General features: G+C 41.9%; 1 protein-coding gene across 1 annotated transcript in view; it reads left to right on the top strand.

The window, feature by feature from the left end:
• The window catches only part of CMIP (c-Maf inducing protein), a 138,137-nt gene that overhangs the window by 74,085 nt on the left and 40,271 nt on the right, over nucleotides 1-23,781 (top strand). Inside the window, exon 3 of the mRNA XM_069793377.1 lies at nucleotides 9,570-9,620. Within this exon, the coding sequence (XP_069649478.1) occupies nucleotides 9,570-9,620 (51 nt within the window). The remainder of the gene's footprint in view (nucleotides 1-9,569; nucleotides 9,621-23,781) is intronic.

Genomic DNA, 23,781 nt, shown 5'->3' with positions numbered 1-23,781 from the left:
AGGAATTTGCTTTTTCAGTTGAATATACAGCCATGACTATTGTGTATATGCATTTCATGCAGGTAGGACTGTGAACAGACTGGGTGAGCAATTTCTGCAGAAAATGCGAAGAAAAAAACCAGTTTAAACTGTGGATAACTCATGAAAAGTTAAAAAGGATATTTTTTCTTGAAAAAGTATGAAAAACTTCAGAGGATTGATCACAATAGAGCTTGTGTATTTGGGTGTGTACACACACACACTTACTTTAACTGTACCACTTTTGCACAAAATGTAGTCTGATAGATAAAAAGATGGGAACATACTGAATGATACGCTAATGACTGTGATGACCATGTCTGCTGGATCATTTGTCCAAGAGAATCATGGTACACATTGCACCATGGTGCACAATCCAGCATTTCATTATTTCTTGGTGGTGAATTGTTTGCTGAAGCCCCTGTAGGTCCACAAAGAATGTGACACCATATGTATCCAGGGAGGGTTTAGTTAAAGCTCTTCTGAAACGTCTCTACCTGCAGATCACGTGAAAAATAACCCAAGTGGTATCATTCAGTAACCCAAGGCTAGGCGCCAAGCTGGTCTGTGTTTTCCATACTATAGACTTCTGTAGAGACGTGGAACAGCAAAGTTGACTCTGAGTTGGGAAGCCGATATGACTAACTCTAGGTTGCGCTAATATGAGGTCCAGCTAGGTCCAGCTCTTCTTTGCCTTCATTTCAGACAGGCTGATGCGTCTGTCTGTACACAGAGCTGATTATAATAGCAGCCTAGAGAACACAGTACTTGACTTCAGCTCTTCACGTGGTTCCTGTGCTTGGGGTTTGGGATGGTTTTGGAACGTCGTAAACATACCATGAGGTTTTGATGATTTTCAGCATGGGAAACAGACTTTCACTCTGAAATGGTTAGAGGTGTACATGGAAACATTCATGGCCACATCCTTTGTGGAGTATATTTCTGGAGCTCTCTTTCATTTACTTGACTGGTGTCATCCTGGGGTTTTGCAGCCCTGTGAAAGGGTGCTGCAGCCATTCCCACATTTTAATCTGAAATTGGTGCAGCTAAATAAGTTTGGGATGACCTGAGAACATCTAACTCCTGGTGCATAGGTGGCATTTGTGTGTCTTTTCACATGTCCTTGAAGCACAGGCATGTGTCCCATTGCACATGGAACATACATAAATGCCTTTGCTCAGTGCCTAGTGAATTTCTGTGGCTTAGCATTACTTACTGATTTTAGGCATTACCGGGGAGTGTAGGGAGTCTGAATTTAAGACAGGCTGCTGCAAGTCCACCTAAGTCCTGGTTCTGTGGTTTAAAAAGCCTCTACTGTGTGTGACATCGGTGAAAGCGGGAAGACAAGCCATGGTTTCCCAACAGCTAGATTAGGGTCCTCATTATTGATGAAATCTTCCTTGCCTAATCCATTAATTGAATTAATTAGGAAGAAACTAATTTGTCAAGTTTGATGATTTTGATTTTTTTCTTGTGATAATTTTGAGTCTGTTTTTTCCATAAGTTTTCTTAGTGGTGCTAGCGTTTATGTTTATATCTGTTTCAACAGCCAGAATAGTTACATCTGCCTTTCCAAATTCCACTTCTAAGTCTTTATTCTATAGTTTATGGTAGCTGCCTTTACAGGCTTGCTGAGTAGGAAACAAGATAAAGTTTGAACCCACAGCTCCCTGCTGAGTTTAAAGGAAATTGGTAGGGCGTGCAGACTTTAATCTGGAGCAGCCTGCCTTTTGTTTCTTTAAAAAACCCCAACAAACAAATAATTACATTTGTGAGAAAGTAACATCTTAGCGTGGATGCTTTAGTATTTTCTTCGAAAAGATTGGTGTCTTTATGTAACCTTACAGGAACTGATAAAGAAGTGGAGTGAGCTGGGCTTCTGTTATGTTTATTGCTGACTGGCTGAGCAGACTGGATCAGATTACATTATAACTCTATGGGAATTTCAACATAATTGAAAATACAAACTTTAAAAATGTTTTTAGTATGACTTGGTCCTTGGTAGCGTCTCAATTCATCAAATGTGGCCAGATTAGAGGGAGTACAAAAATAGATTTCCCTTATACAGTTGTAATATGTATTCACAAATCCAAAACAGTACTAAAAGTTATGTTTAGTACACTTAAGAAATGAAGATGCAAACCCCAGATTTATCAAGTAGTTGAGTTCAGCAGAAATTCTCTAGTATAGGTGATGAAAAGTCTAAGTATCCAAAAAACACGTTCACCGAGGTGCTGGGAAACGGAGATGCTGAGAAAGCAGCCCTTGCATACTTCAGTTATTTCCAGATTTCTGAGGCACTTCAATACATTTATGGGAAATTGGGACTTCCAGTCTTTTATAAAATCATTCCCTGCTAGTCTGAGCAGCAGCATGCTCTGATATAATGTCCAACTCTGGTATCGGGAAGTGTATGATAGTGGAACAAGTCAAACTAGTCCAAAACACGTTCCCAGTACTGCTTCTTCTGAAATGCACTTTTGGTGAAATCTGGTTTTTTGTTTTGTTTTGTTTTTCTTCCAAAAACTTGATCTAAATCAGGTTTGTATATATAAAAATGTTTAAATGAACTGTTTTGACTACCCCCTGATTTATTTCATATTTCTGATTAATTTCAATTTTATATTCTGATGTATGTTTTTGCAGATGCTGTATTGTAAATTCTTTAATACTATGGGATATTATTGACATGGTTTGACATAAAATGAAGCATTTTAGTAGTTCTGAATCAGAGGCTTTCCTGATTTTTCATTTTGCAGAACAATTTAAAATTCCAACTTCTGCTTCACTGATTTGAAGCAGAAGCAAATTTTGGACAACTGGCATTTCCCTCAGATGGAAATTCATTTCCAGCAATCCTTGTGGGAGGATGTCAGCATGTGGTGTCAGAGCATCCTTCGTTTATTTGTCTGTGTTAGCCATGATAAATGTCACAAGAGAGTCCCAGTCCATGTTCAAGTTCTCATCCCCCCTGTCTGCTGTCACCAAGGTCTATTTCTGGCTTATTACTGCACAGTAATGAGTCAGAGAAGGAAGAGTGCCATTACCTTTCCTTACATCATCCTGATGTCCTCCCATAGCAGTACTGACCCATCCCAACCTATTTTAACACATGAAATCTGACAGGCAACGCCGGAGGTGATGCAGCTCCTCTTAAGAAATCAGATCACGCTAACAGGACGTGTCTACCTGGGTTTCAGAGGAGGATTTGGTTCTCAGGCAGCAAACAGCTTAATCTGGGCTGCGATCGCATTGAAAAGGCATCTTCGTGCGTGTGCTTCCCACTCAGCGTTTGTTGTATGAGCACAACTGTCTGAGCGCAGGCATGTTTCACCACCCAGCGCTCGGGGATTCTCCTCGTCCCCCGTGGGAGTCACGGGCAGTCAGTTCTCCAGACGTGCTGGGGGCTTGTGTTTTCTTTCCTCCTGCCAAATGATGTGGTCCCTGGTCCATCTGATGAGCAGCAGTCAACTCTCACAGACTTTTTTTTCCTTTCCTACAGTTGGGATAGCAGGTGTGAAAGAAGGTGTTGCTGAAGCTGGCTCGTAGGCCACAAGCTCTTTAGGCTGGGAAATAGGAGCTAAGATGAAGAAGTGGGAGCTCTTTAGTGTCAGTAATAGCTGGGCTTCCTTGAGCTGGGCTGAACTTCTGCTCTTACGCTTTCCGTTTGTAAAGCACTGTGTGCAGTTATGGTATTGTGTGGATGATTATGAAGAGGATGCTGCTATTGATAGTGAAATAACTGGAATAACCTTTTGAAAAAGATTGAAAAGAAATTTAGAGTATGATTTCACAAGCTGCTTAACACCAATTGTAGGAAGAGTCCCAGGAAAAAGTTTTTGGTATTTCAGTCACGACAGTACTGCCTGCTTTCCCGTGGTTTCCTTTCTTTCAGATGGATCCTAAATGCCCTAAGGCCGCCACTTCCATCCCTATTGCTAGTGTTGTTTTATTCATTTCTTGGCAATCAAGTGTAGTCGGAAGGAAAAACAAACAGAACAGGAAGCCTTGACAAGCACAACAGTCACACACACACGTTCAGCTCGGTGCTTGAGCATGCTGTTTTTGCCAGGGAGTCCCCCTGGTAAATGTTTCCACTGGATATTTTAGTAACATTTTATTTTAGTCTCCAAAGAGAACCTGGCTTTTGTTTTAAGTGTGAGTCTAGCTGATGTTGCTGGTGTGGAGAGCTCATGCAAGGACCAGAATCCAGCAGAGATGGGGAATATTTTCAGGAGGAAAACGGCATTTCTAGCAATTACCAGCAACTCTATCTGTACCTTGAGTTAAGCCAGAAGAGTGGCAGATTTCACTTGCAGGCCTGCCCGTGTCATGGAGGTGCAACGCTGGGATTTGCATCAGCAATATAAAGTTTTTGTACAGTCTGCGTGAGGCAGCAGCGTGCGTGCCGTGGGGGTTCGACTTCCTGCAGCCCTGAGCCTCTCTCCTCTGCTGTTCCTGTGGCTGATAAGAGATTGGTGCAGAGAAACCTGCAATATTCTACGAGTCCCGGTAATGAATATCAGCTAGAGGAAGGCATAACAAAACCTTGTCCTGACCAGAGAACAAGCAAGGGAAAGAGAAACAGAATAAAACCAGGAAGAGTTAAAAACAGAATCCGGATTGTCAAGTCCCACTTATTGCCACATCTTTTCAGATGGCAAAATCCCTTAGGAGGGTATGTGTGAAGGATGCAGTTGTAAGGAAAAATCTGGGAACTTTTTGCTACGTGGACAAGCCTGTTCTTGTATTCTTCTGAGTTAACGCACATGCCAGTAAGAAGAGATGCCGTAGTGCTAACTTAGGGTTGAAAGAACTTGGTAGCATGGCATGTGTGCTGTGGTGGAAATGACAAATTTTCTGCTGATGCTTGTTGCTGTAGACATATTGGTATCAGTGGAGCTGTGAGTATTGATATTAGCTAAAGGTCTTCGCCATCATTTCTGGAGTGGTCAGTTTCTTGCAGAGTTTCAGGAGTTCTGTTTCTCAGCAGCAGGCAGGTTCCTATTTTGTCTCCTCCTTGCCTGAGTGGAAATTACTGCAGGGGATGTAATGCTGGCATGAAATAAGTGTTCAGTTTCCTATTTTTGTGAGCAAAAAGAAAATCTGCTTCTAAAAAGTTCACTGCTTTTTAATGCAAAAGTGTATTCCTACTTGTTGGCTAAGAAATGAAGTACTTTGGGTGCAGAGAAAAATACTTCCCTTTTTGAGCAGAGATGTAAAGTTACTCATGTTGACTAAAGCTCTGCATATGCGGGTATTTAATCTCTTGCACAGTTTTCCTCCTGTGAGCTGTCTTTTTGAAGCTGATGAAGTTAATCCTATGAGTCAAGTTGGTGCTGCAGCTGATCCCAGGTAGCTTTTCCTCTCTGACTGACCATTTACACCCCAAAAATTAGAATATAAAATCCTTCAGAACACAGTTGCAGGATCAACTCATCTCAAAAAAAAAGTACTACCTGCAGTAGGCATTCTTAAAGTAGATATTCTTCCTCCTCATTGGAATAGTAATAAATAAGCTACAAGTACTTGGAATCTTTTTTACACCTTCTAAGAGTTTTACTGCCACATTTTCCTGTTTTCTAAAGTACTTTTCTACTACGTTGCAGTTGTGCAAAAACAGCGGGAGGCCTTCATTGTGCAAGAAGCTCCAATCAGTTGGACCGTGTGCCACCCAGAACCCTGCTAAAGCCATTGCATTTGAGAACAAAATTCTTCGCAGTATTGGGACCTAAAAGTACCAAACACACAGGGGGCCCAAACTATTATTTTACATAGATAGGTTATAAAATCTCCATTATACATCATTCCTGTCTCAGTGACTATTTCTGGCAGCAGCAGGCACAACTTTTCCAGGTTGAATCTTTATTTTTTTAAGTTGGAAAGGTAGCTGTAACATTAATGGTGTAGAACAGGACCCACTGTGTGGGCAAAGCTATGAGTAAGAAAAACTTCCCCTGTGTGGTCAGAATGCCTAAGGAAAGCCTGTTTTAAACTCTTTTGTGTCTCATTTTCTCCTCTTTATTATACCCTAGAGCTGAATAAATATAGTAGGTTATGCCCTCAGCTGGAGTAAAAAAAACAGTAGGTGTCAGTTCCCGGGAAGTGGTGACTTCAGTGCAGAAGTGCTGGGCTCCAGGCATGTACATGTGTGCAGCCCCTATAAATGAATTGTAGTTCCCTCCGCTGCTTTACACTTTGGTGCTCATTGCTCCAAACTTCAAAAATCTTATGCACTATAACCTGCACGCTTGAGTAAGTCAGTGTGCGCAGAGGTGGCCATCGGCTGGATGGCTGTCTGGATGAGCACTGACAAGAGCCTGATGGCTCTTCCATCATCCAGGCATGCGATGAAGCTCACGGTTCTTTTGATAAGAAAGAAATATTCCGTGTAGTCCCTTTCTCAGTGTAAGCCTGAAAAAGAGGAGGGAGGAGCAAGGGATGCTGTGCAAGAGCGAGCTCTTCGTTGTCCTCCGCAAAAGATCCAGCGTTTCCTGCACATTGCTGTGGTTTTGCAGCTTGCTGGAGTCAGGCAGGCGGAAGGGTGCACTGGAAGGATTAGTCTGGGAGAATTGGGGAGCGCTGGTGTCAGACAGCTCCATCCAGATAACGGTGGTGGGTTAAATGCATTCAGTCTATCTGTGTTGAACACTGTGGAAAGAGCACTGGTGAAATGACCATTGACTTTCCAAGTACCTCTTACTGTCGAGTCCTGATCATTAATAGAAGTGTGGGGATTCCATAAAGGTTTGCTTTTCTACTTTTTTGTTCACTTTTTCTCCTCTGTCTTCGTTTTCCTTGGAAGTGGTCTTGAACGCTAGCCCGAGCTCTGAGGGTTTCTAGTTTCAGAGTGGTTCAAACTCCTAACCTAGATCCAGATGCAAATTTTCTTGATCGCTTCTGCTCTACAATAGCTAACACTATGTGTAGACAGTGCTTGGCCCCACACTTGGAACCTGGTCACCTTGCTAATTTTACTTTTTATATATTGCTGCTGTCAAGTTAAACAAGTCCTTCCACTGCTGGTTTTGGTTTTGCCTTTTATAGCATTCTTTGTTTGTTTTCTCCTCCAGTATTTGCAGTCTGCTTGTGTCTACCTCTGCCTGATGCTGTTGTCCTCGTTAATAGTTTCTGTCATCCAGTTTATGTAAGGCTCGAGTCAGCTGCACAATCTATCTACCCATAGTATTTTCTAATTATTTGTAATGGTTTTACAATCTCTAGCTACTGACTTCCCAAAAGCAGGAGATTAATTAACAGTTCTCAACAATTCCCATTTAGGGCTTTAGCATTTGCTCTTACTTTAGATTTCAGTGCATTTTTGGTTCAAGTCATGTAATGGTCAGACCAGGGACTAAATCAGATTGACGTTTTGCCTGTTCGAGAGAAGTACTTCATCCCCCTAGAATATTTTGGAATTTATTAATTTAAATGACAGTAGCTTAGTTTGCATAGCTCCTATGTACTCAATCTGCATATGTTTTTTTAAGGAAGGAATGGATGTGAAACTTGCAATATTATTGGTGCTATTGCTTAATATACATGCTCAAGCCTACAAAAACTTTCAGTTTTACTTATTCATTAAAGGGCTTTGATGCTAGCATTTGAAATGAAGGGTTTTTTGTTCCCCTCCATGAAACGGTTTTCTCCTTAAAAAAAAAAGAAAAAAAAAAAAGGGTTCAATTTGAAATTGAATCTTTCAAAGAAATGTGGTGGGCTTTAAAAGCATTTTGTCTGGACAAAGATAAGAACTATCCAAGCATATTTACTTTCATGCCTTTTTAATTATATTGAAAATGGTCTTCAGGCTTTTTGTGGCAAATTATTTTTGACCTTTTTATCATAATAAAATATAGTATAAAATATAATGAATTGAAATTCAATTCTGTAACTTATATAGGTAAAAGGTCTATCTTATCGTATGTTATATTGCACACATATATATATATATATAAAATACTGTGTAAATAACAGAAAGAAAATCATTACATATTGGCAAACTAAAATATCCTGAAGATCTGTACTCTAAATGTATTTACAATTTTTCATTGCATACAAAGAAAAAAAAGAAAAAGAAAAAAAAAAGGAAGTTATGCTTTTTGTTTCCATTTGTAGCAAATTCATATTCTGATATGTCAGCGTTCTTCATGCAATGGAAAGTTTGTTTTTGATAAACTCTGTGGTCAGCCAAATTTATTTATGATAGATTTATTCTGCTTTATTGCCTAGAGATCTAGGAGCAATTGATTCTTATTAATTAAAAAACAACTAACTAACTAACTAACTAACTAAATAAATAAATAAAATGTAATGCATAGATTTAAAAGCATTACTCCATTTAATTCAGAGAAATCAGTCCAAATTTATGTCACCAAGACATCAGTATCTGACCTTGAGGTTAAACACGGTTTTGGTAACCATACAACATTTTTACTTCTAGTATTCTTGTCATTATCAGTGAACTGAACCAGTGTCAGGAAATGAAATTCATTCTGTGGTGTGGATTTTCAATACTTACCTTGTTGAATGATGCTTTAATTTGCAAGAAGTATGTGATTTTTAGCTGGTGAAGAACCTAACTTTTTTTTTTTTAACATGGATTTATAGGCTATCCTGTAATTTTCACTGATTGTGTAAAGCGTTTTGAATCCTAAGTAAAAATTGCCCATTGGCAGCGATGAGATAGAGTTGGAAAAGCCAAAGGGCATCTCTACCCACTCAAATATTTCAAACTTATGTCACCTTGTTAAGGCATGCATATTTACGTCACTGTAGATGCTTTTGTATTTTTTGATACCGAGCCTTTTGACCTTTAGGAGTGTTGAACTATTCCTTCATTGGCTACGAACCTGGCTTCACACTGAGAATTTCTGGCAGCTGTGCTTAATACGGACAAAAATGGGTGATTGCTGGGAGTGATAATTGCAACATTTATGCCGTTGCTGCAAACAGTCTGTGCATGTATCTGCATGTCTGTGTGTGTTATGCTTTTCACTCTGTTTTAATATTACTGAAAGAGCTAAGACGTTATTTGAATTGCTTTTGGGACAGCTGAGGAGCAAGACAAGAAGGGAAACTAGAGTATGGAAAAAACCCACCCCTCCTAGTAAAATGTCAACCCATCTTCCTACTCTGCTCCTGATAATTAATAGCAAAGGCAAATATCCTACAGACATTAAAGATCTGACCAAAACCTGATTGAAATCAGGGAGGATTTTTCACAGTCTTTTTGGTTGGACACCGTTTCATAGGAGGTTAATATTTTGTAAGGTTTTAGTTCAGTTATTTTACATTTGCAGCAAGGTCTTCATGTCACTGCTTTCTGTGAAAATAAACTGGTTATAATGTGAAGTTGTAGCTCTGAGCAAAGAGTTTTCCTCACTCTGATGAGGCTGGGGGTGAAGTTAGCCAGGGTCATAAAGTTCAGAAAAATATGGTGAGTGCAGCCTTATTGGTTTTAGGGCACACATGGGTGATTTGCTTAGTTTTGGCTGGGTGATTTGAAACATTGGTAGAAAGTAATGATTCTGGTTTACTTTTTTTTATTGCAGGCTGCAAACAGCTACCTGAGGGATCAGTGGTTCCATTCTTTGCAGTGGAAGGTAAGTTCTGCACTTCACTGTCTTCCTTGTCTGCCTCTAAGAATACTTTTTAGCATTCCCCATTGCTTCATTTTAAGGGCCCTGAATGGATAAAGTCTTTTTCTTACAGAAACCCTAAATCAGAACATGTATGCAGTTTCACTTTGTTCATATCGTGAATGAAGTGGACAAATTAACTTGTTACATAGCCCAGCTTTATCAATGTGTGATTGGCTTCCAAAAGTAGATAGCCAGTAAATTCACATTTAAACAGTATAGAGATTGGATGGTTTTGGTTTTGTGCTATGAGGTGTAGTATGTTACAGAATGACTACAGTCTAATCATATGCTTTGGACTCTTGGGATACTTGGGTTTTTTGTTTGTTTTTTTCTTTTTCTGAGAAACTAGGGAGAAAGAGTGTCTTTTAGAGTTGCTTATTGTAAGTAGCATCAGTCTGTTATGCATCAGTCTGTGTTTATGCTTTAGGATGATTTGGATTTAAAGGCAGTTTCCGTTTCAGAGGTCTCGAGCCCTTTCTCATTTTCAGTGGGAACAAGGGACCGATTGCCCTGAGTAGGGGAAGTAGATCACAGTGACAACATTGTCTCTCAAAAGCAGCACATTCCTCATCAAAAACTGTAGCTGCTGACCTTTGGATGGAATCTGTATGGATCTTTGATGCAGCTGGAAACAAGTTTTGGCCAGATGCTGAATGTGGTTGTCCTCTCTTGTCTTGTGGTGGGAAACACAAGCAGTAGCTTTTCAGCTCAGGACTTGTCTTCGGCAGGGTTTCAGTGAAGTCGGCCAGGTTGGCTGTGTAGCTTATCAAGATTTCAGTCTGCTGACAGCAACCACATGTGAAAATATAAGGAAGTCCCTCCCACCAGACTGGTTTTGTTGTAGGTGTGTTTGATAGCTGCAAAATAGTTGTGTGGCAAAACTACAGTATTGGTGTGCTTTGTATAGACATCAGCGTCTGGCAGAATCATATTCTGAGCGGATCCAGGTTCTTATCAGTAAGAGCCAAGTGTTGAGATCTCCTTTTCCAGACCACTGGCATATTCTCCAACCTGTTACCCTGATAGCCTAAATGAGCACGGGACAGTAGTGCTGATAGCAGAAGGCTGCGCTGTGGTGTGGCACTTCATTTTGGCCTCTTGACAGTATCGTTAACACAATGCCTAGCCAGTCTTGCTTTCTTTGCGACTCCTGAGAATAACGAAGGGCTTAAAGCATGCAGAGATAGTATCTCCATGTGGCCGTTACTTTCCCTCCTGCTCTGGCAGGCAAGGATGGTCAGAGAAAGCATGGATGGAAATAAATGGAATTTCTTTTCCTACCTCACACCCAACCAGGATGACTGTGGTACTAATGTGCTGGTGGCATGTGCCCACTTCACTCCTGCACTGAGGGGAAAATCAGGATTGTAGGTGCAACTCTGAGTGGTAAAGGTGCAACCTGACCCCCCCACCACCCACCCCATCAATTAAATTATGGGGGGTGGGGTGGGGGGCAGGAAGCCTAGACAGAATGACCTGGCTTGCTTACATGCCTTTCCTTCATGGAGAGGGAGCTTTGCTCTGTAGAAGTTGTTTTTAAAGGAGTATTCCTTAAACTCTCCAATGCTTCTGACCAAGCCTCTCATTTTGGGAAACTCTGAGTAATTTAACTTGTTGCAAAGTAGGATTTATTTTTGCTTCCTTGCTTCCCTCCCCACCCCCGTTAAGTTCGTTTCTGCAAAACAAGTGAAACATTATCTTGATTTGAAAGACCTTCCCTTTACCAAGAATAGCAAGTAGCTTTTTCCCATAAGAACAGTCGTTTAGTCACTGCCCAGGTACTTTACGCTAATAAATTTCTCTTTGCTAAAATGGAGATAGTTTTGATGGGTTTTGTTGCTTAATAGTTCAGAGGAAGAGCACCTGGTAACTTTCTGCTCTTTATTTTGGTTGATATTTGGCAGGTTTAAGTGAAATCACAACAGAACTAAGAGGCAAGAGAAGTGCTGTATCTAGAAGGGAGAGTGGAGGAGTGCAGTTATGTAGTCTATCTCAGTGAAGTTTATCACTTTACTTGCACCATAGCCTATGACTTTAAGAGCCAGGTGCCAAGGTTCATCTCACTCCATAATTTGTATGGTTTGATGATTAAGCAGGTAGTGAGGGAACCCACAAAAAAACAGGAAGCCTATTCTTCTGGAATGGGTCATTTACACAAAGCACCAGTTGGCAGAGAGATCGCCGCAGCTGTATTATAATTGGGTGGTTGTGCTGATGAATGATATATTCGTCCAGTGGTCTTACAAATAATAGGTCAAAACATTTCTGCGGGCATGTAGAACACAGATGCAAACTGGTGCAGATAGCTGAAGCAGTTATTCGGGGGAAAACATTCAACAGAGATGAACTCGCTATTGTTCGTACTTGTGTGGTGGAAGCATTTAGGGGGGTCCAGCTGAACCTAGAGCCCCAGCGTACTAGGCACTAGATGTAGGTGGAGCAGGAGACCTTCACTTCCCCTGCCCTGCCCTGCCCAAACCTATTTTAGAGATGGCAGACTGATATTCTGAGAGTTTCCAGCAGTGAGGATTGCCCCCCTTGATCTTTAAACAGGAATACTTAAATTACAGTTGTGAGAGCAGATTCATATTCTGTCAATGTCCTTCTGTCTCCTATTCCTGTGCTTCAAGCCTCGGGAGTCAGATGCTGCATGTAATCTGACCTATCTGGAAAATGGATAGGTCCAGTGAATAGCTGTGTTGTTAAATATTTGGGGAAGCTCTTAGGTTCAGCCACATACTGGTTATCCTTTGGTCTTGTATGAAGGTACTAAGGTCTGTGAGAGAGCTTTTATGTGGTGCAGTTTTAAGGATTAACACGCTGTGGGAATTCAATTTGCCAGCCAGCACCCTGGAAATAATTTTTGTTCTAGAGACAAACATTGAAATAAAAATCAAGAATAATTTCTTTCTGCAGCCCAGAGAATAATAAAAGAGATGCTATAGATAAACAGAAATAAAAGAAAACCAAACACATAATTATCTGTGTTTTAGATCCAGCTCCAAGAGGTTTTATGTGTCATCCAACTAACTAGCTGTCAAGATGCTTACGCAGCTTTTTAGATGTGAGTTTCTCCTTGAATACTGTGCTCATTGAAGAAAGCAGGGATGTAGGGACGGACTGTTCCTTACGTAGTCATTTTCTCTTTGGGTTTTCCATTTCAAACCCTCCCACTAAGGGTTACTCATAATTCCTCATTTAATCTGGATATCAGTGTGTATCACAACTCCTAAAGGATTATTGGCCACCTCAGCCTATTTTTAGAAATCCTGATTTCCTTTGGGTTATAGCTAAGCCAAACTATCTTTGTCCAGAGAATAAACAGAACATGTTAACAACTGTCCAGATCCTCAAACATAAACAAATCATTAATCCATTGTGTAAGAGATGTTCCTTTCAACCAGGGAGGTTGGATTGAAACCATGATATGTAATCTTTGGTATTTGGAAGCTGATAAGTCATAACAGTGTATCAATAAAGATAACAACACTTGCTGTGAATATACAAAAGAGAATAACACATGCAGTTCATTGCCCTTTCTGGATCTAGGCTAGATACAGTGGTAACCAACCACTTCTGTAGGGGTTGAATACAGCTAAGCTTGGCTTGTGACTAGTAATTTTGGGACACACACAAATTAGCAAATGTGTACGCTTGGCATTTGCCCAGACAGTATCCATCTACTTTGTTACTTGTTTCTATCTTGCTGTCTTTGGGCTAAGGACTTTCTGTGTATTTGTAGAGCGCCTAGCACATAGAGGTACCATCCTCTGTAGAAAGCGTTGAGCCCTACTGCACCACATGCTTAAAATATTAGTCATTAAAAAAACCACTTGACTAATGTTGTACCATGTTGCACTTGAATTAAAAAAGATGTCCATGAGGTCCTCTCCAGGGGTCTTTAGGTCTTCTGTTTTGATATGGAGTACTGGTATAGGTTTACATTTGTTGGGGGGAACACGCCTAAAGGTTATACAGGGCATGTTGCATTGTTTTACATGCTTGATAGTAAACTTGGAACACCGCTCTCATTGCGGGATGTGGGTTGCTTGTGTTTTCTAGCTAGCTGAATGATGCAGCAGTGAAACATGTCAGTTGACAGCCTTTGGGGGAATGTCCTGAACTGTCACATTATGGAAAAAACAGACCTAGGTCTGCGGTAAAGCACGAAGCATGACTCAAGCTGAGCTTTGTGCGCCTCTGCCCTGGATCTTCGGGAAAGGCTTGCCTATACTTTGTCCTTGCTTCTGATGCTATTAACCAGTCCTCAGCTGTCCCCTAATGAATAGTACTGCTTGTTTAGGGGTTTAACCCATCTGTTAGCATGGACAGTGCAAATGTGTAGAATGGTTTAGGTTGGAAGGGACCTTTGAACATCATCTGGTCCTCTCCCCACCCACGCCGCCCTTTTCCTCACTAAATGCGGGGTGTACTTTGAAGTTGTACGACATTGCTAAGAGCCTGTACAGCCGAGTGCGAAGCCCCAAACCAGGCACGGTATTCACGTGTGGTCTCACAAGCGCTGAGGAGAGGGGAGCAGTCCCTTCCCTCATCCTGCTGTCTGTGCGTGTGCTCATGCAGCCCAGCATGTGTACGCACCCCTGACTTGCAGTTGACAATCACATCACCTTTGTTTTAAAATTCATTTTCTACATGGACTCCGTGTTTTGATTCACATGAATTGGGAAACTGGAACAATGCTGTCATTTGGGATTTGCAAACATTTTGCATTGAATGCTAAAACAAGCAATGTTGGCCTTCATTCAAAAACTTTAATTTTGGATTAATACTTCCCTGGTTCTCCTAGGGATTGTTGTATCTGTGTCTTCAGGAAATAGATAATTCCATGCACAAGCAGCTCTATTAATTGCAAAGGGATCGACTGTCATATAAAGTCATACTTGACCTGAATGATGATACGCTCGCTAGTCTTTACTGTGTCCAGGTTATGAATTCCTTGTCCGTTAGTACTGATTATTTTTTATACAATAGCTGTGGGTGAGTATCAGTTTTTGTATCTAACGATGAAAGTTCAGAGGGAGTTGTTTTTCTGTGCTTTGAAACTGCAAAAAATTAAGTTGAGAGAAATTGTTCTTGAAAGTGTGGTAAAGCCCTCCTTGTGTAAAGCACCTTTACGGTTTTGTCACCATGGTAATGATTAAAAATAGTGCTGATACAGGAGTGGGGTTTATATAGAATTTAAATGATGACATTAAAGAAATTTATAGCCTTAAATCTCTGCAAATCATGCCTTAAAACTATGAGATCAGGAAAAAATCACATTGGTTATTGTTAAAAGGGCCTATGTCTGTCATTTGTATTTGACCACCTAATTTATGATCTGAGAGAGGAAGCTTTGATTCCCTGTGACAATTTAATAGCCCTGTGCTGTACTGCATAGCGAAAATATTATTCGAAGAGCTCAGCAGTTCTTTGGCGTGGTAGTTCCTGGACTTCAGACCCTTTCTTTGGTGGTTACACAGCAGACATAACTGTAATTGTCTTGGCTGTTTCTTTGCTTTCTTTAGCTGAAAACCTGAGGTATTTTCACAGAACACAGAAGTTCCCGTTTTCTGTTATTTTGAGGTGAAACAATAAATAATTATCATACAATTAGGCCAATGACAGCTTTTTTTTCTTTGTATATTTTCTTTTTCCTTTTGTGTCTGTATACGAGTCAATAATATATTGACGGGAACCTAAGTTGTGGAATTAAGTTTTGCCTTTTAAAGCCTCAGGGCTTTGAAAGCATTGTGGGCTTTGATGGCACATGAGTTTTGGAGGAGCATGTTTCTTGCTTTGATGGATAAAAGGCAGCCCACAAGTTTTTGGCTGGTGGTTTTACTCTTCCTGTGGAATGCATGGGTACCAGTTGTGGGAGTCCATGAACAGGTTTTTAAGATAGTCAGAGCCTCTCCCCTGCAGGGCTTTGAGCATCCTGATAGAGAGACTGGACTTTATACTCCGTATGGAACAGATGCAGGGTCTAAGTGGTGTGTTAATGGATCTGTGTTGCCAAGAAGAGAAGCTGGTACCAGTTAGAGCTTTCTGGTGAACATAGTGGGACCGAAAATGTATCTTGGCATTTTTCAGTTCCTGGTGCCCCCTCTCATGGTTAGGTTGATGTTTATTGCCAAGATTTGTTCTTCTTTTGTATTTGAAAGGTAACGTGAAATGCAGCTGTGTCTGCCTGTGTGGGGCTCTGCAGAGACATCACCTTGCTCTTCATGCGGTGATTGATAAAACTGCCCAGTCTATAGTCTGAACAACCTCACTGCAAATTCAGGAGCAGCTTCTTAGAAATTTTGTCACACTTACAGCCTTTTATTTCCATAATATTTATATTTTGTAGTTAAGTATTCTCCCCTACTACTTTTGGGGGGGGGGGGGGGTGGAGGGGTGTCTTTTTTTTTTTTTTTTTTTTTTCTTAAGACGTCTTCATGAGCACATGAAGTCCACTGGCTCCCTCATTTTTCCGCACGAGTTTGACTGTCTCGGGCCATCTGTTATCAGAAGTCACTTGAAAAATCTTGGCCTTGTTTTCTGTTTCTGAGATCTCAGTTTGCTAGAGGTAACTGTGCTGTTGCAGCAGAAAGGCATTGATCTCACTTTGGAAATGAGTAGACGAAAACCAGACAAGATGTTGACAGAAAGTTTTTTATTTTTTTATGAAACGCTGGTGATGTTTTTAGAACTGGAACAGATAGAGTACTTAGGTTTTTTTAAGCTTTCACTGCCTTTGCATTAGGAAAATACCTCACTCTTTCTGGGGGACACTGAAGCAGGTTCCTCCCATAAGGTGTGTCTGCAGCAGCGGCAGCTGATCACCATCTGTGCTGTGCATGGCTTAACATGAATCACTTTAAATCTGGGAGCTGCAGATCGGTGTCAGCACAGCACATTGTCCAACCAGAAGAGGCTCTTGGCAACATGCTGAGATGCCAGCCTGGATTTGAGCTGCTCTGCCCTCATCTAGCCACATGCATACATGATTTGTATACCTGTAGATGCCTCCTGCATTGCCAAAACAGGTTTGGTTTTTTTTAAGGAGACAGAACTCAAGCCAATTAATGGCCTGCTGGTGAAATTTGAGTGGAAACTAGGTAGTTATTTTCTGTCTTGCTTTAGCTAAGTCAGGACCAGCTCTAAATTTTCCCCTCTAGACTTGGATGCTATCCTATTCAAACTAATATTAGGTCTGAAGATAGAGGGGTGTCAAAAACAGCTGAATAAACAGGTCAGCTTGTTATTGTGTACTTAGGTCTCAGCTAAATACAATTGCTGGAGTATGTTGCTTCTCAGGAATGCTTGAACTGCTGGCCAGAAGGGATCCTCGGTTTTTGTCCTGGTGAACTGCTTCTCTGCATTATTCCAGGGCTGACCTTATGACTAATTCTTTGCCATACAGGACTTCCAGGTCACGGTGACCACTAGTTTCACCAAATTACAACTTCTTGTCTATAGCTGTCATAATATAGAGCTGCACCGAAATGAGTCTCTCGTTCAGGTTCCTAGCTGCAGAAAAATGTGTTTTTAGGAGATCTCTTATGAAGACAGGACAAGACTGGTAGTCTTTCCCAGGAGTGTAATTATCCTCCTCGCATGATGCATTGGGTGTGAAAACCTAACTCTGGGAGTTGACACATGCTAAGTGCCTTGTTAAGCTGCTGTCATGGGGCCCAATTCTGCATTATGGATGTTATGAGGACTCTGGGTGTCAGAAGACCTACATGAGCCTGAAGGAGCGATGGGGACCTAGGTGTTGTTTTAAATTTCTCTTTCCTTTCTTGCACAGTTTTGTCCTTACATTTATTTCTTACAATGTAATTAGCGTGTTGAGTGCATCATAGTGCACATAATGTATTAGAGGATTATAAAACTGCTGCTAATATCCACAAAAAAAAGCTGAAACAGTATGTTGCAAGTGTCGCAGCCTGTATCATCTGCCCTAGCTCTTGCTATGTCACATGTTCATCTTGACACATCTGCTTGTCTTTTTTTCCCAGTATAGTGATTGTCTCAAAATTAGAAAAAAAGTATCAGAAAACAATGCTAGTAAAAGTATGCCCTTCATTCCCCTGTCTTCATTCAGAAGCCATTGCATCACAGCTGTTTACTGTAGCCTGGTCTCTGGTGCTCTTTACTGTAGTATTTAAGATGGGAATACTAGATTAGGCTGTGTGACCAGGGGCAAGATCCATCAAGGACAACGGGGTTGTTGTGAGTGACTTATTTGCATCGGCCCGTCCTGAACATGAGGTGGGCGGTGGTTTCGGTGGCACCCGAGTGATCTCTGATCCTCTGCGAGGAAGCTTACCTTGGGATCAGAAAACTGAACGCTGCGAGACTTGATTCAGTCTTGCATGTCACGCAGCATTTGTACAAAGGAGAAAGAAAACAAGGAAATTGCAGAGTTTCAGTGGCATTTTGGTGTAGGCTAAAGAGTTGCAGGAGGTTTGGGGTTTTCTGCTGATGTGGTGCAGTAAGATGCAATATAAAAACATGGAACAAAGTGATGGGACTGTGTCAGATGCAAATGCTGCTCTGAAATTGGGTATCTCCCTGTGAGAAACGGGAAAATTCAGAGCTCCAAAGCCCAGTGATCTGAAGACAGAAATACCCTGCTTTTCTGAAGTCCCTTTTAAGATGCTTGCAAGCATCACATCAGTATCCAGTGTGTGTGCTCTCCCTAAGGCTCTGCAGCCGCTTTCTGCCACAAACATGTTCCTCAAGCCGTGCACATCTCTCTTGCTGACGACATTGATGATGCAGGTGCACAAGAGAGAGAAGCCAATTTCAAAGCCATTTATGGTGTCGAAGTGCTAGAAACTCAGCAAAATAATACATTTGCCAGGGAGGAGAAAGTGAAACAGGTGGGTAAATGTCCATTTGGAAGGTTTTGGTGGCTGGTGAGAGGGGAGGAGGGCAGGAAAGACCGAGGGTGCCCACTGCTAGCAGTGGAGAGTAATAAGGAAAAGGGATGATGTGGCTTTTTAATCCCGTTTGCGTATCTGGGAAGAAAAAAATTGCCTTGTGTGCTGCTCGGTGCTACCTAAGCTTACTGGCATTTCCCAGAAAATAGAAGGGGGATGGATTATCTTTCAGAGATTATCTTTTGTTAGCAGCTAGTACCATATGTAGTGTTAGTAGCTGCGTAATCCTAATTTGAGGTGGTTTCTCAGGTAGCAAGTTCTTTCGATAAGAGTTCGTACGTTCCTGGAATTACTGGCCTATGTTTTGCAGCCTTGCAGATGAGGCAGCATCCTGTTTTCCCAGTGATGACCAGCTCTCTCATGCCTGAGTGGGATCTGAAGGGTGTAGTGTTGGAGGGACGGGGGAAGGTTCTGCACAGCAGGTATGCTGCCTGGCTATTCTCCATGGTGGCCTTGCGCACAGGTTTTTCTTTGGCAGCCCTGGTCAAAGTGCAATGATGATAAGATTTTACATGTTCTTTTTTTCCTACACACTATCTCTTCTCTGCAGTGGCAAAGTCATTTATTCCCACTGCAGGCTGAGAGCTGGTTGATGTCAAGGACTACACTCCACAGACACAGCCATCATACGTGGAATATGAAGTGCATGAATGTAAAGGTATTGGGAACCTGGCTCAGTTCAGCTTGCTGTCAGAGACATTCTATAATGCAGTCAGTAATGGTAGGTCTCTGCACAGAGAAGCACACAGCAAGGACTGCACCTAGGTGGCAGTTAATGTCACAGTGCTTTGTGTCTTCTGCTTTCTCTTTGATGCGTGCTAAACTCCACAGTCATGCAGTGCCTGCTATATTTTATTTATTTAATACTATTCCCCCCCTGCCATGCACTGCAATGCAGTTAGTCTACTGAAGGTTTTGGAAAGTGTGGAGTTTATATGGTACACATATTCCTGCTTTTCATCTAGTAGTCTGCTCTTTCTTTTTTTTTTTTTTTTTTTAAATGGAACATGATTTTGCTGACTCCAGCTCATACTGCATAATCTCAAATACAGGAGCGCGTCAGACTCACACCGCTCTGGAAACTGTGGGTTGTGCCAGAACACTGAGATCCTGATGTCCAGACAGTGTCCGTGTTAAGCATTTTGCTACTCTGGGGAAAAGGGCCAAAAATGCTGCAGCAGGCAGCAGTAAGGTCCTGCAAGAGGAGGAGGTAGTTGTGCCTAAACATGTTTGAAACCTTCCCTCTGATGATGAGTCAGAGGCTGTTAAAGTGCTGTAGATCAAGCACGATGTCTGGCTCCTGCCCTAATTGTGTGAGTCCAGCAACGTCTTTGTGAAGGTTTTTCTCACTCATTCTGCATAAGAGTTTAAAGCAACTCAGGAGGGTTTGTAAACCCCCCCAGCCTGCAGTTAGGGCAGATCTTTCCTGTACATGTAGGACAACTGTGTTGGTCAACTGTACTGAAGTTGTTAAGTTTTTCCTCCTGCCAAAGATCAGGAGGAAAAGGTGTTATGTGACTTTTGCTTAAAAAAAAAATCAACCCAAAACAAATACCCAAACGCCCATGGACAACATATTTTAAAATATTTCTTCTCTTGGGGAGATGTTAGATGGGATTTGCAACTCAAGATTGCAACTGTGTCTCTACCAACGCTTTTTGCAAGTAGGGAGTGGCTTGTGCTTCTGCTAGAAACGTATCTGCAGTCATAGTGAAATTCCACATAGCCAAAGCAACATTAAAAACAAACCCCAGCTTGGCTCCGATACGAAAAATATGGAACAGCAGTTGCTGTGTGCAGGATGAAAGCTGATGTTTTGCCAACCTGAAGTGTAAAGCTGGTGCTGGAACTGGGGCCTGAAGAATGGGAGAGTTTGCCAAAAGGAAATGGAAGCAGGGATGGAGGGTTTCGGGGAATGCATCAGTGTCGGCTGTGCCAAAAAATGTCTCCCCTGTGGACAGGTCTGATTACAATAGTAACCACATTAGCCCATGCAAAGTGCAGCTGCAGCCACAGTTGGCCTTTTGCATTTTCTAGCTGGGGAAACGGCATCTCAAATGCACGGCTAAGGTAGAGCTGGGTTTGGATCAGCCCGCTGTGTTTCTGCATCTTAGTGACCAAAGGGCTGTATGCAGGGATTTGAGAGAAGGACAAGACACCAGCAAAAACAAAGCCCAATTTCTCTGCTTGGTAGTGGGAAGGTCTACCGAAGACAACCTCTTCCCTTCCAGCTTAGGGGGCTAGAAGGAAGCCACAATTTTTGAGGTGCTTTCAGTTTTTGGAGGTGCACACACTGTATTTGCATACAGGTTTGTCTTCAGTGGAGCCCATAAATTTAAGACCTACTTGCCCAGTGTATTTAGTTTTCTTTTTTCCCTTGGATAGAATATCCTTCCCTTCCCACCCTCTCATCCCCCCTTGTTGCTGAAGGATATCTGTGCAGTAGTCTTGAGCACATCGCAGAGCAGAAGCCCAGAAGGATGGTCAGTCAGGTGACAGCTGTGTGCAAAGGAGGTGGAGATATATATATATATAGATATATAATACGCTTCAGGAGCAAGTTCTTCAGTGCATTAATGTCACAGCTGCCCTGTGTCATGCTGGGAGGTGGATGAGGAGGCTGTCCTGTGAGCCCCCTGGTCCCACTTCCACTTTACGCTTCTCTTCGTCCAAGCAGAAATGTGTTGTGTCCATGTTCCGTCCTTTTAAAATTTTGCTTGTTTCAGCATTCTTTGACTTTGCAGTGGTACTGTCCCAGTGGTATCTGAGCAAAGGACAAACTCTGCGCCTGTGGGAAGTATCTGTGTGGTTGTTCCAGCTTGTGCATTAGTAACAGCTGAACCCATGCCACCACTTGCTGAACCCGTTGAACTCTGTTGGCTTTGAAACAGTGCTGGTCTGAGTGTTAGCGGGTTCTTGCTTGGATTAGCTGAGATGTGGAGCAAGGTGGTAGATGCTGGTGGGAAAAAAATAGGTGAAGGAATGTAGGCTGAAAAGAGGGGTGGGGGAAGATGATGTGATGGGGAAGCACAGCAACAGGGTATCACCGTTCAACTTTCTTGCCACAGCCCCAGTGCATGTTGGTGTTGCTTTTACTTAGGGGTGCCATGATCTAGCAGTTAGCATGGAGGCCTGAGAATCAGAAGACCTCAGTTCTGCTCTGGTCCTGACTTGCCATAGAACCTCAAGGAAACCACCTCGGTTTTCTTGCTCTGTTTCTCCTTCTTGCCTTTAATCATCAAGACCGTGAACTGCTCAGGGCAGAGACTGTCACTTGATATATTTATTCAGGGCATAGATTCATGGGTGCCAGTCTCAGTGCAATGAATAATGGTGATTTCATCAGGATCTTTTTTATATGAATTGGCAAAAAGTGAAGTGTTATTTTGACCTTAACTGAGTGAGAATCAGAAAGTGTCTAGCTTATAACGTTTCCTTCCAGTTCTCTGGCCTGTGGCAAGGAGCTCATGGGCAAGTGAGCCTCGACCAAGGTGGCTATATTCAGAGAAGCAACTGAAGCAGTGAAGTTGATGCCCTTCAGCATTTAGCACTGGGTAAAATGAAAAATGCAGAAAATGCCTTTCACCTGAAAACATGGTAGAGTGCAAAAGTTTGCTGCTGCTGTTTTTCAGCTATTTTAGAGAGCAGCACATCAGTCTTTCTGTGCGTGACCTTCAGAAGGTCATGAAGAGTTTGATTACTGCAGCACGAGCAGTCTGAAGTCCCCGATTTGAAAAAGTTTTAATCTTGTGCTGGCCCCAGCCCTTTGCCTGGAATGAGACTTTTTATAGACTTAGTCTTTTCGGGGAAGTTGCTTTTTTTCTTCATATTGGTGAATGTTGCAGGTAGGAACTTAGTTCAGAAGGCTTTCAGTGGATCCACCTGGTAATTTAGGCTTGTCTGTGGCTGTCAGGAAAACATCCATTAGCAACAAGTTGTTCTTACATATTTTAGAGAATACCGTGAAGTAAGCAATGCCTGCTAGTGTTAAAAGCAGAATATGGATCTAGCTGAGTTCTGGGGATACCATGCTGTCTTTGTTTTCATGAAGGTAATGAGTTAATAGACAAAATGCCAGCAGGTGGTGCTCAAGAATACATGGTACAGCTGCTGGGCTTTGTAGGACAAGCCAAACACGTGTGTTGAACATAGCAAGCAACTCTTCCTGTTTCTTGTTACGCAGTGTTTTAACAAAATGTTCTGCTGCGGTAGAGAAAACTGTTCCGGTGTCTGCCCTCTGTGGTTTTTTTCCTCTGTACATTTGCATCTAGCAAGAGGCACCTCCATTTTACATAAGCGCCATCAACGTTAAGCTGTAACGCTAGCTTGGCTCAGCCGTCCCTGCAATGAGCTGGAGAGGACCTCTGTGCGGGAGGTTGACCTTTTCCCTTTTGCTGGAACTGCCCTCGTTGCTCAAGAAGTAAACAGTTGCTGGCACATGCAACCCTCGAAGTCAGTATATGTTCCTGCAGTAGCTCTAGCTTCTCCAATAAAGAAGTGATTAGTTGCGTGCTGTTGCGTGGTAAAGGACTGAAGAGCAGAGAGCTAGAATTTAACAGGCTATTCTGGATTAGGGTTGGTAATTAATTTTTTTTTAATGTAATGAAGATAGTATTTGCTGATGAGAAGACAGGTTCCCAAGAGTACAGAACGTTTCCTGGCCACCAGTAGCAAAGCAGGGACAAAATTTGGTCATCAAGAAGGCTAACTTCATCTTGCCCTTTTTGGATCAGGTGCACCGGCTGCTTTAAGATGTTCCTAACATGAAAGGTCTTGCTAGGGCCGAAAAAGGCAGATGTTCCATGCTGTCTGATTTTGTGCATTAGAGTCCGTTTTTCTTAGATGTCAACTACATCAGTATTATCATTCTTGTCCAAGGAAGTGCTGTATGAGCAAGGGCTGCAGGATGAGGCCATTATGGGATAGAAAAACCTATGAAGATGTTACTTAAAAAAGCTCAAAAGTGTCCTAGGCTCTCCTGAACTTTCCATTCACAGCAGCGTTCAGGAGCTTTTGAGCACTGATGGCAAAAACCGCTGCTTACAGATTTTTGTCACATTTGCTTGCTTAATAACACTGGAACAGTAGTTTTTCACATGTGGACTTCAATTCCTCCTCCTCTAAAAGAGGATTGAGACTTAGGTCTTTGGGTTTCTGCAAAACTTTAATTAATTAGAGTGATTTGAGAA

Source organism: Haliaeetus albicilla, chromosome 10 (assembly GCF_947461875.1).
Source record: "Haliaeetus albicilla chromosome 10, bHalAlb1.1, whole genome shotgun sequence".
Taxonomy (NCBI): Eukaryota; Metazoa; Chordata; class Aves; order Accipitriformes; family Accipitridae; genus Haliaeetus; species Haliaeetus albicilla.
The sequence above is the reverse complement of the archived record's forward strand: the minus strand, read 5'-3'. Positions and strand labels throughout refer to the sequence as shown.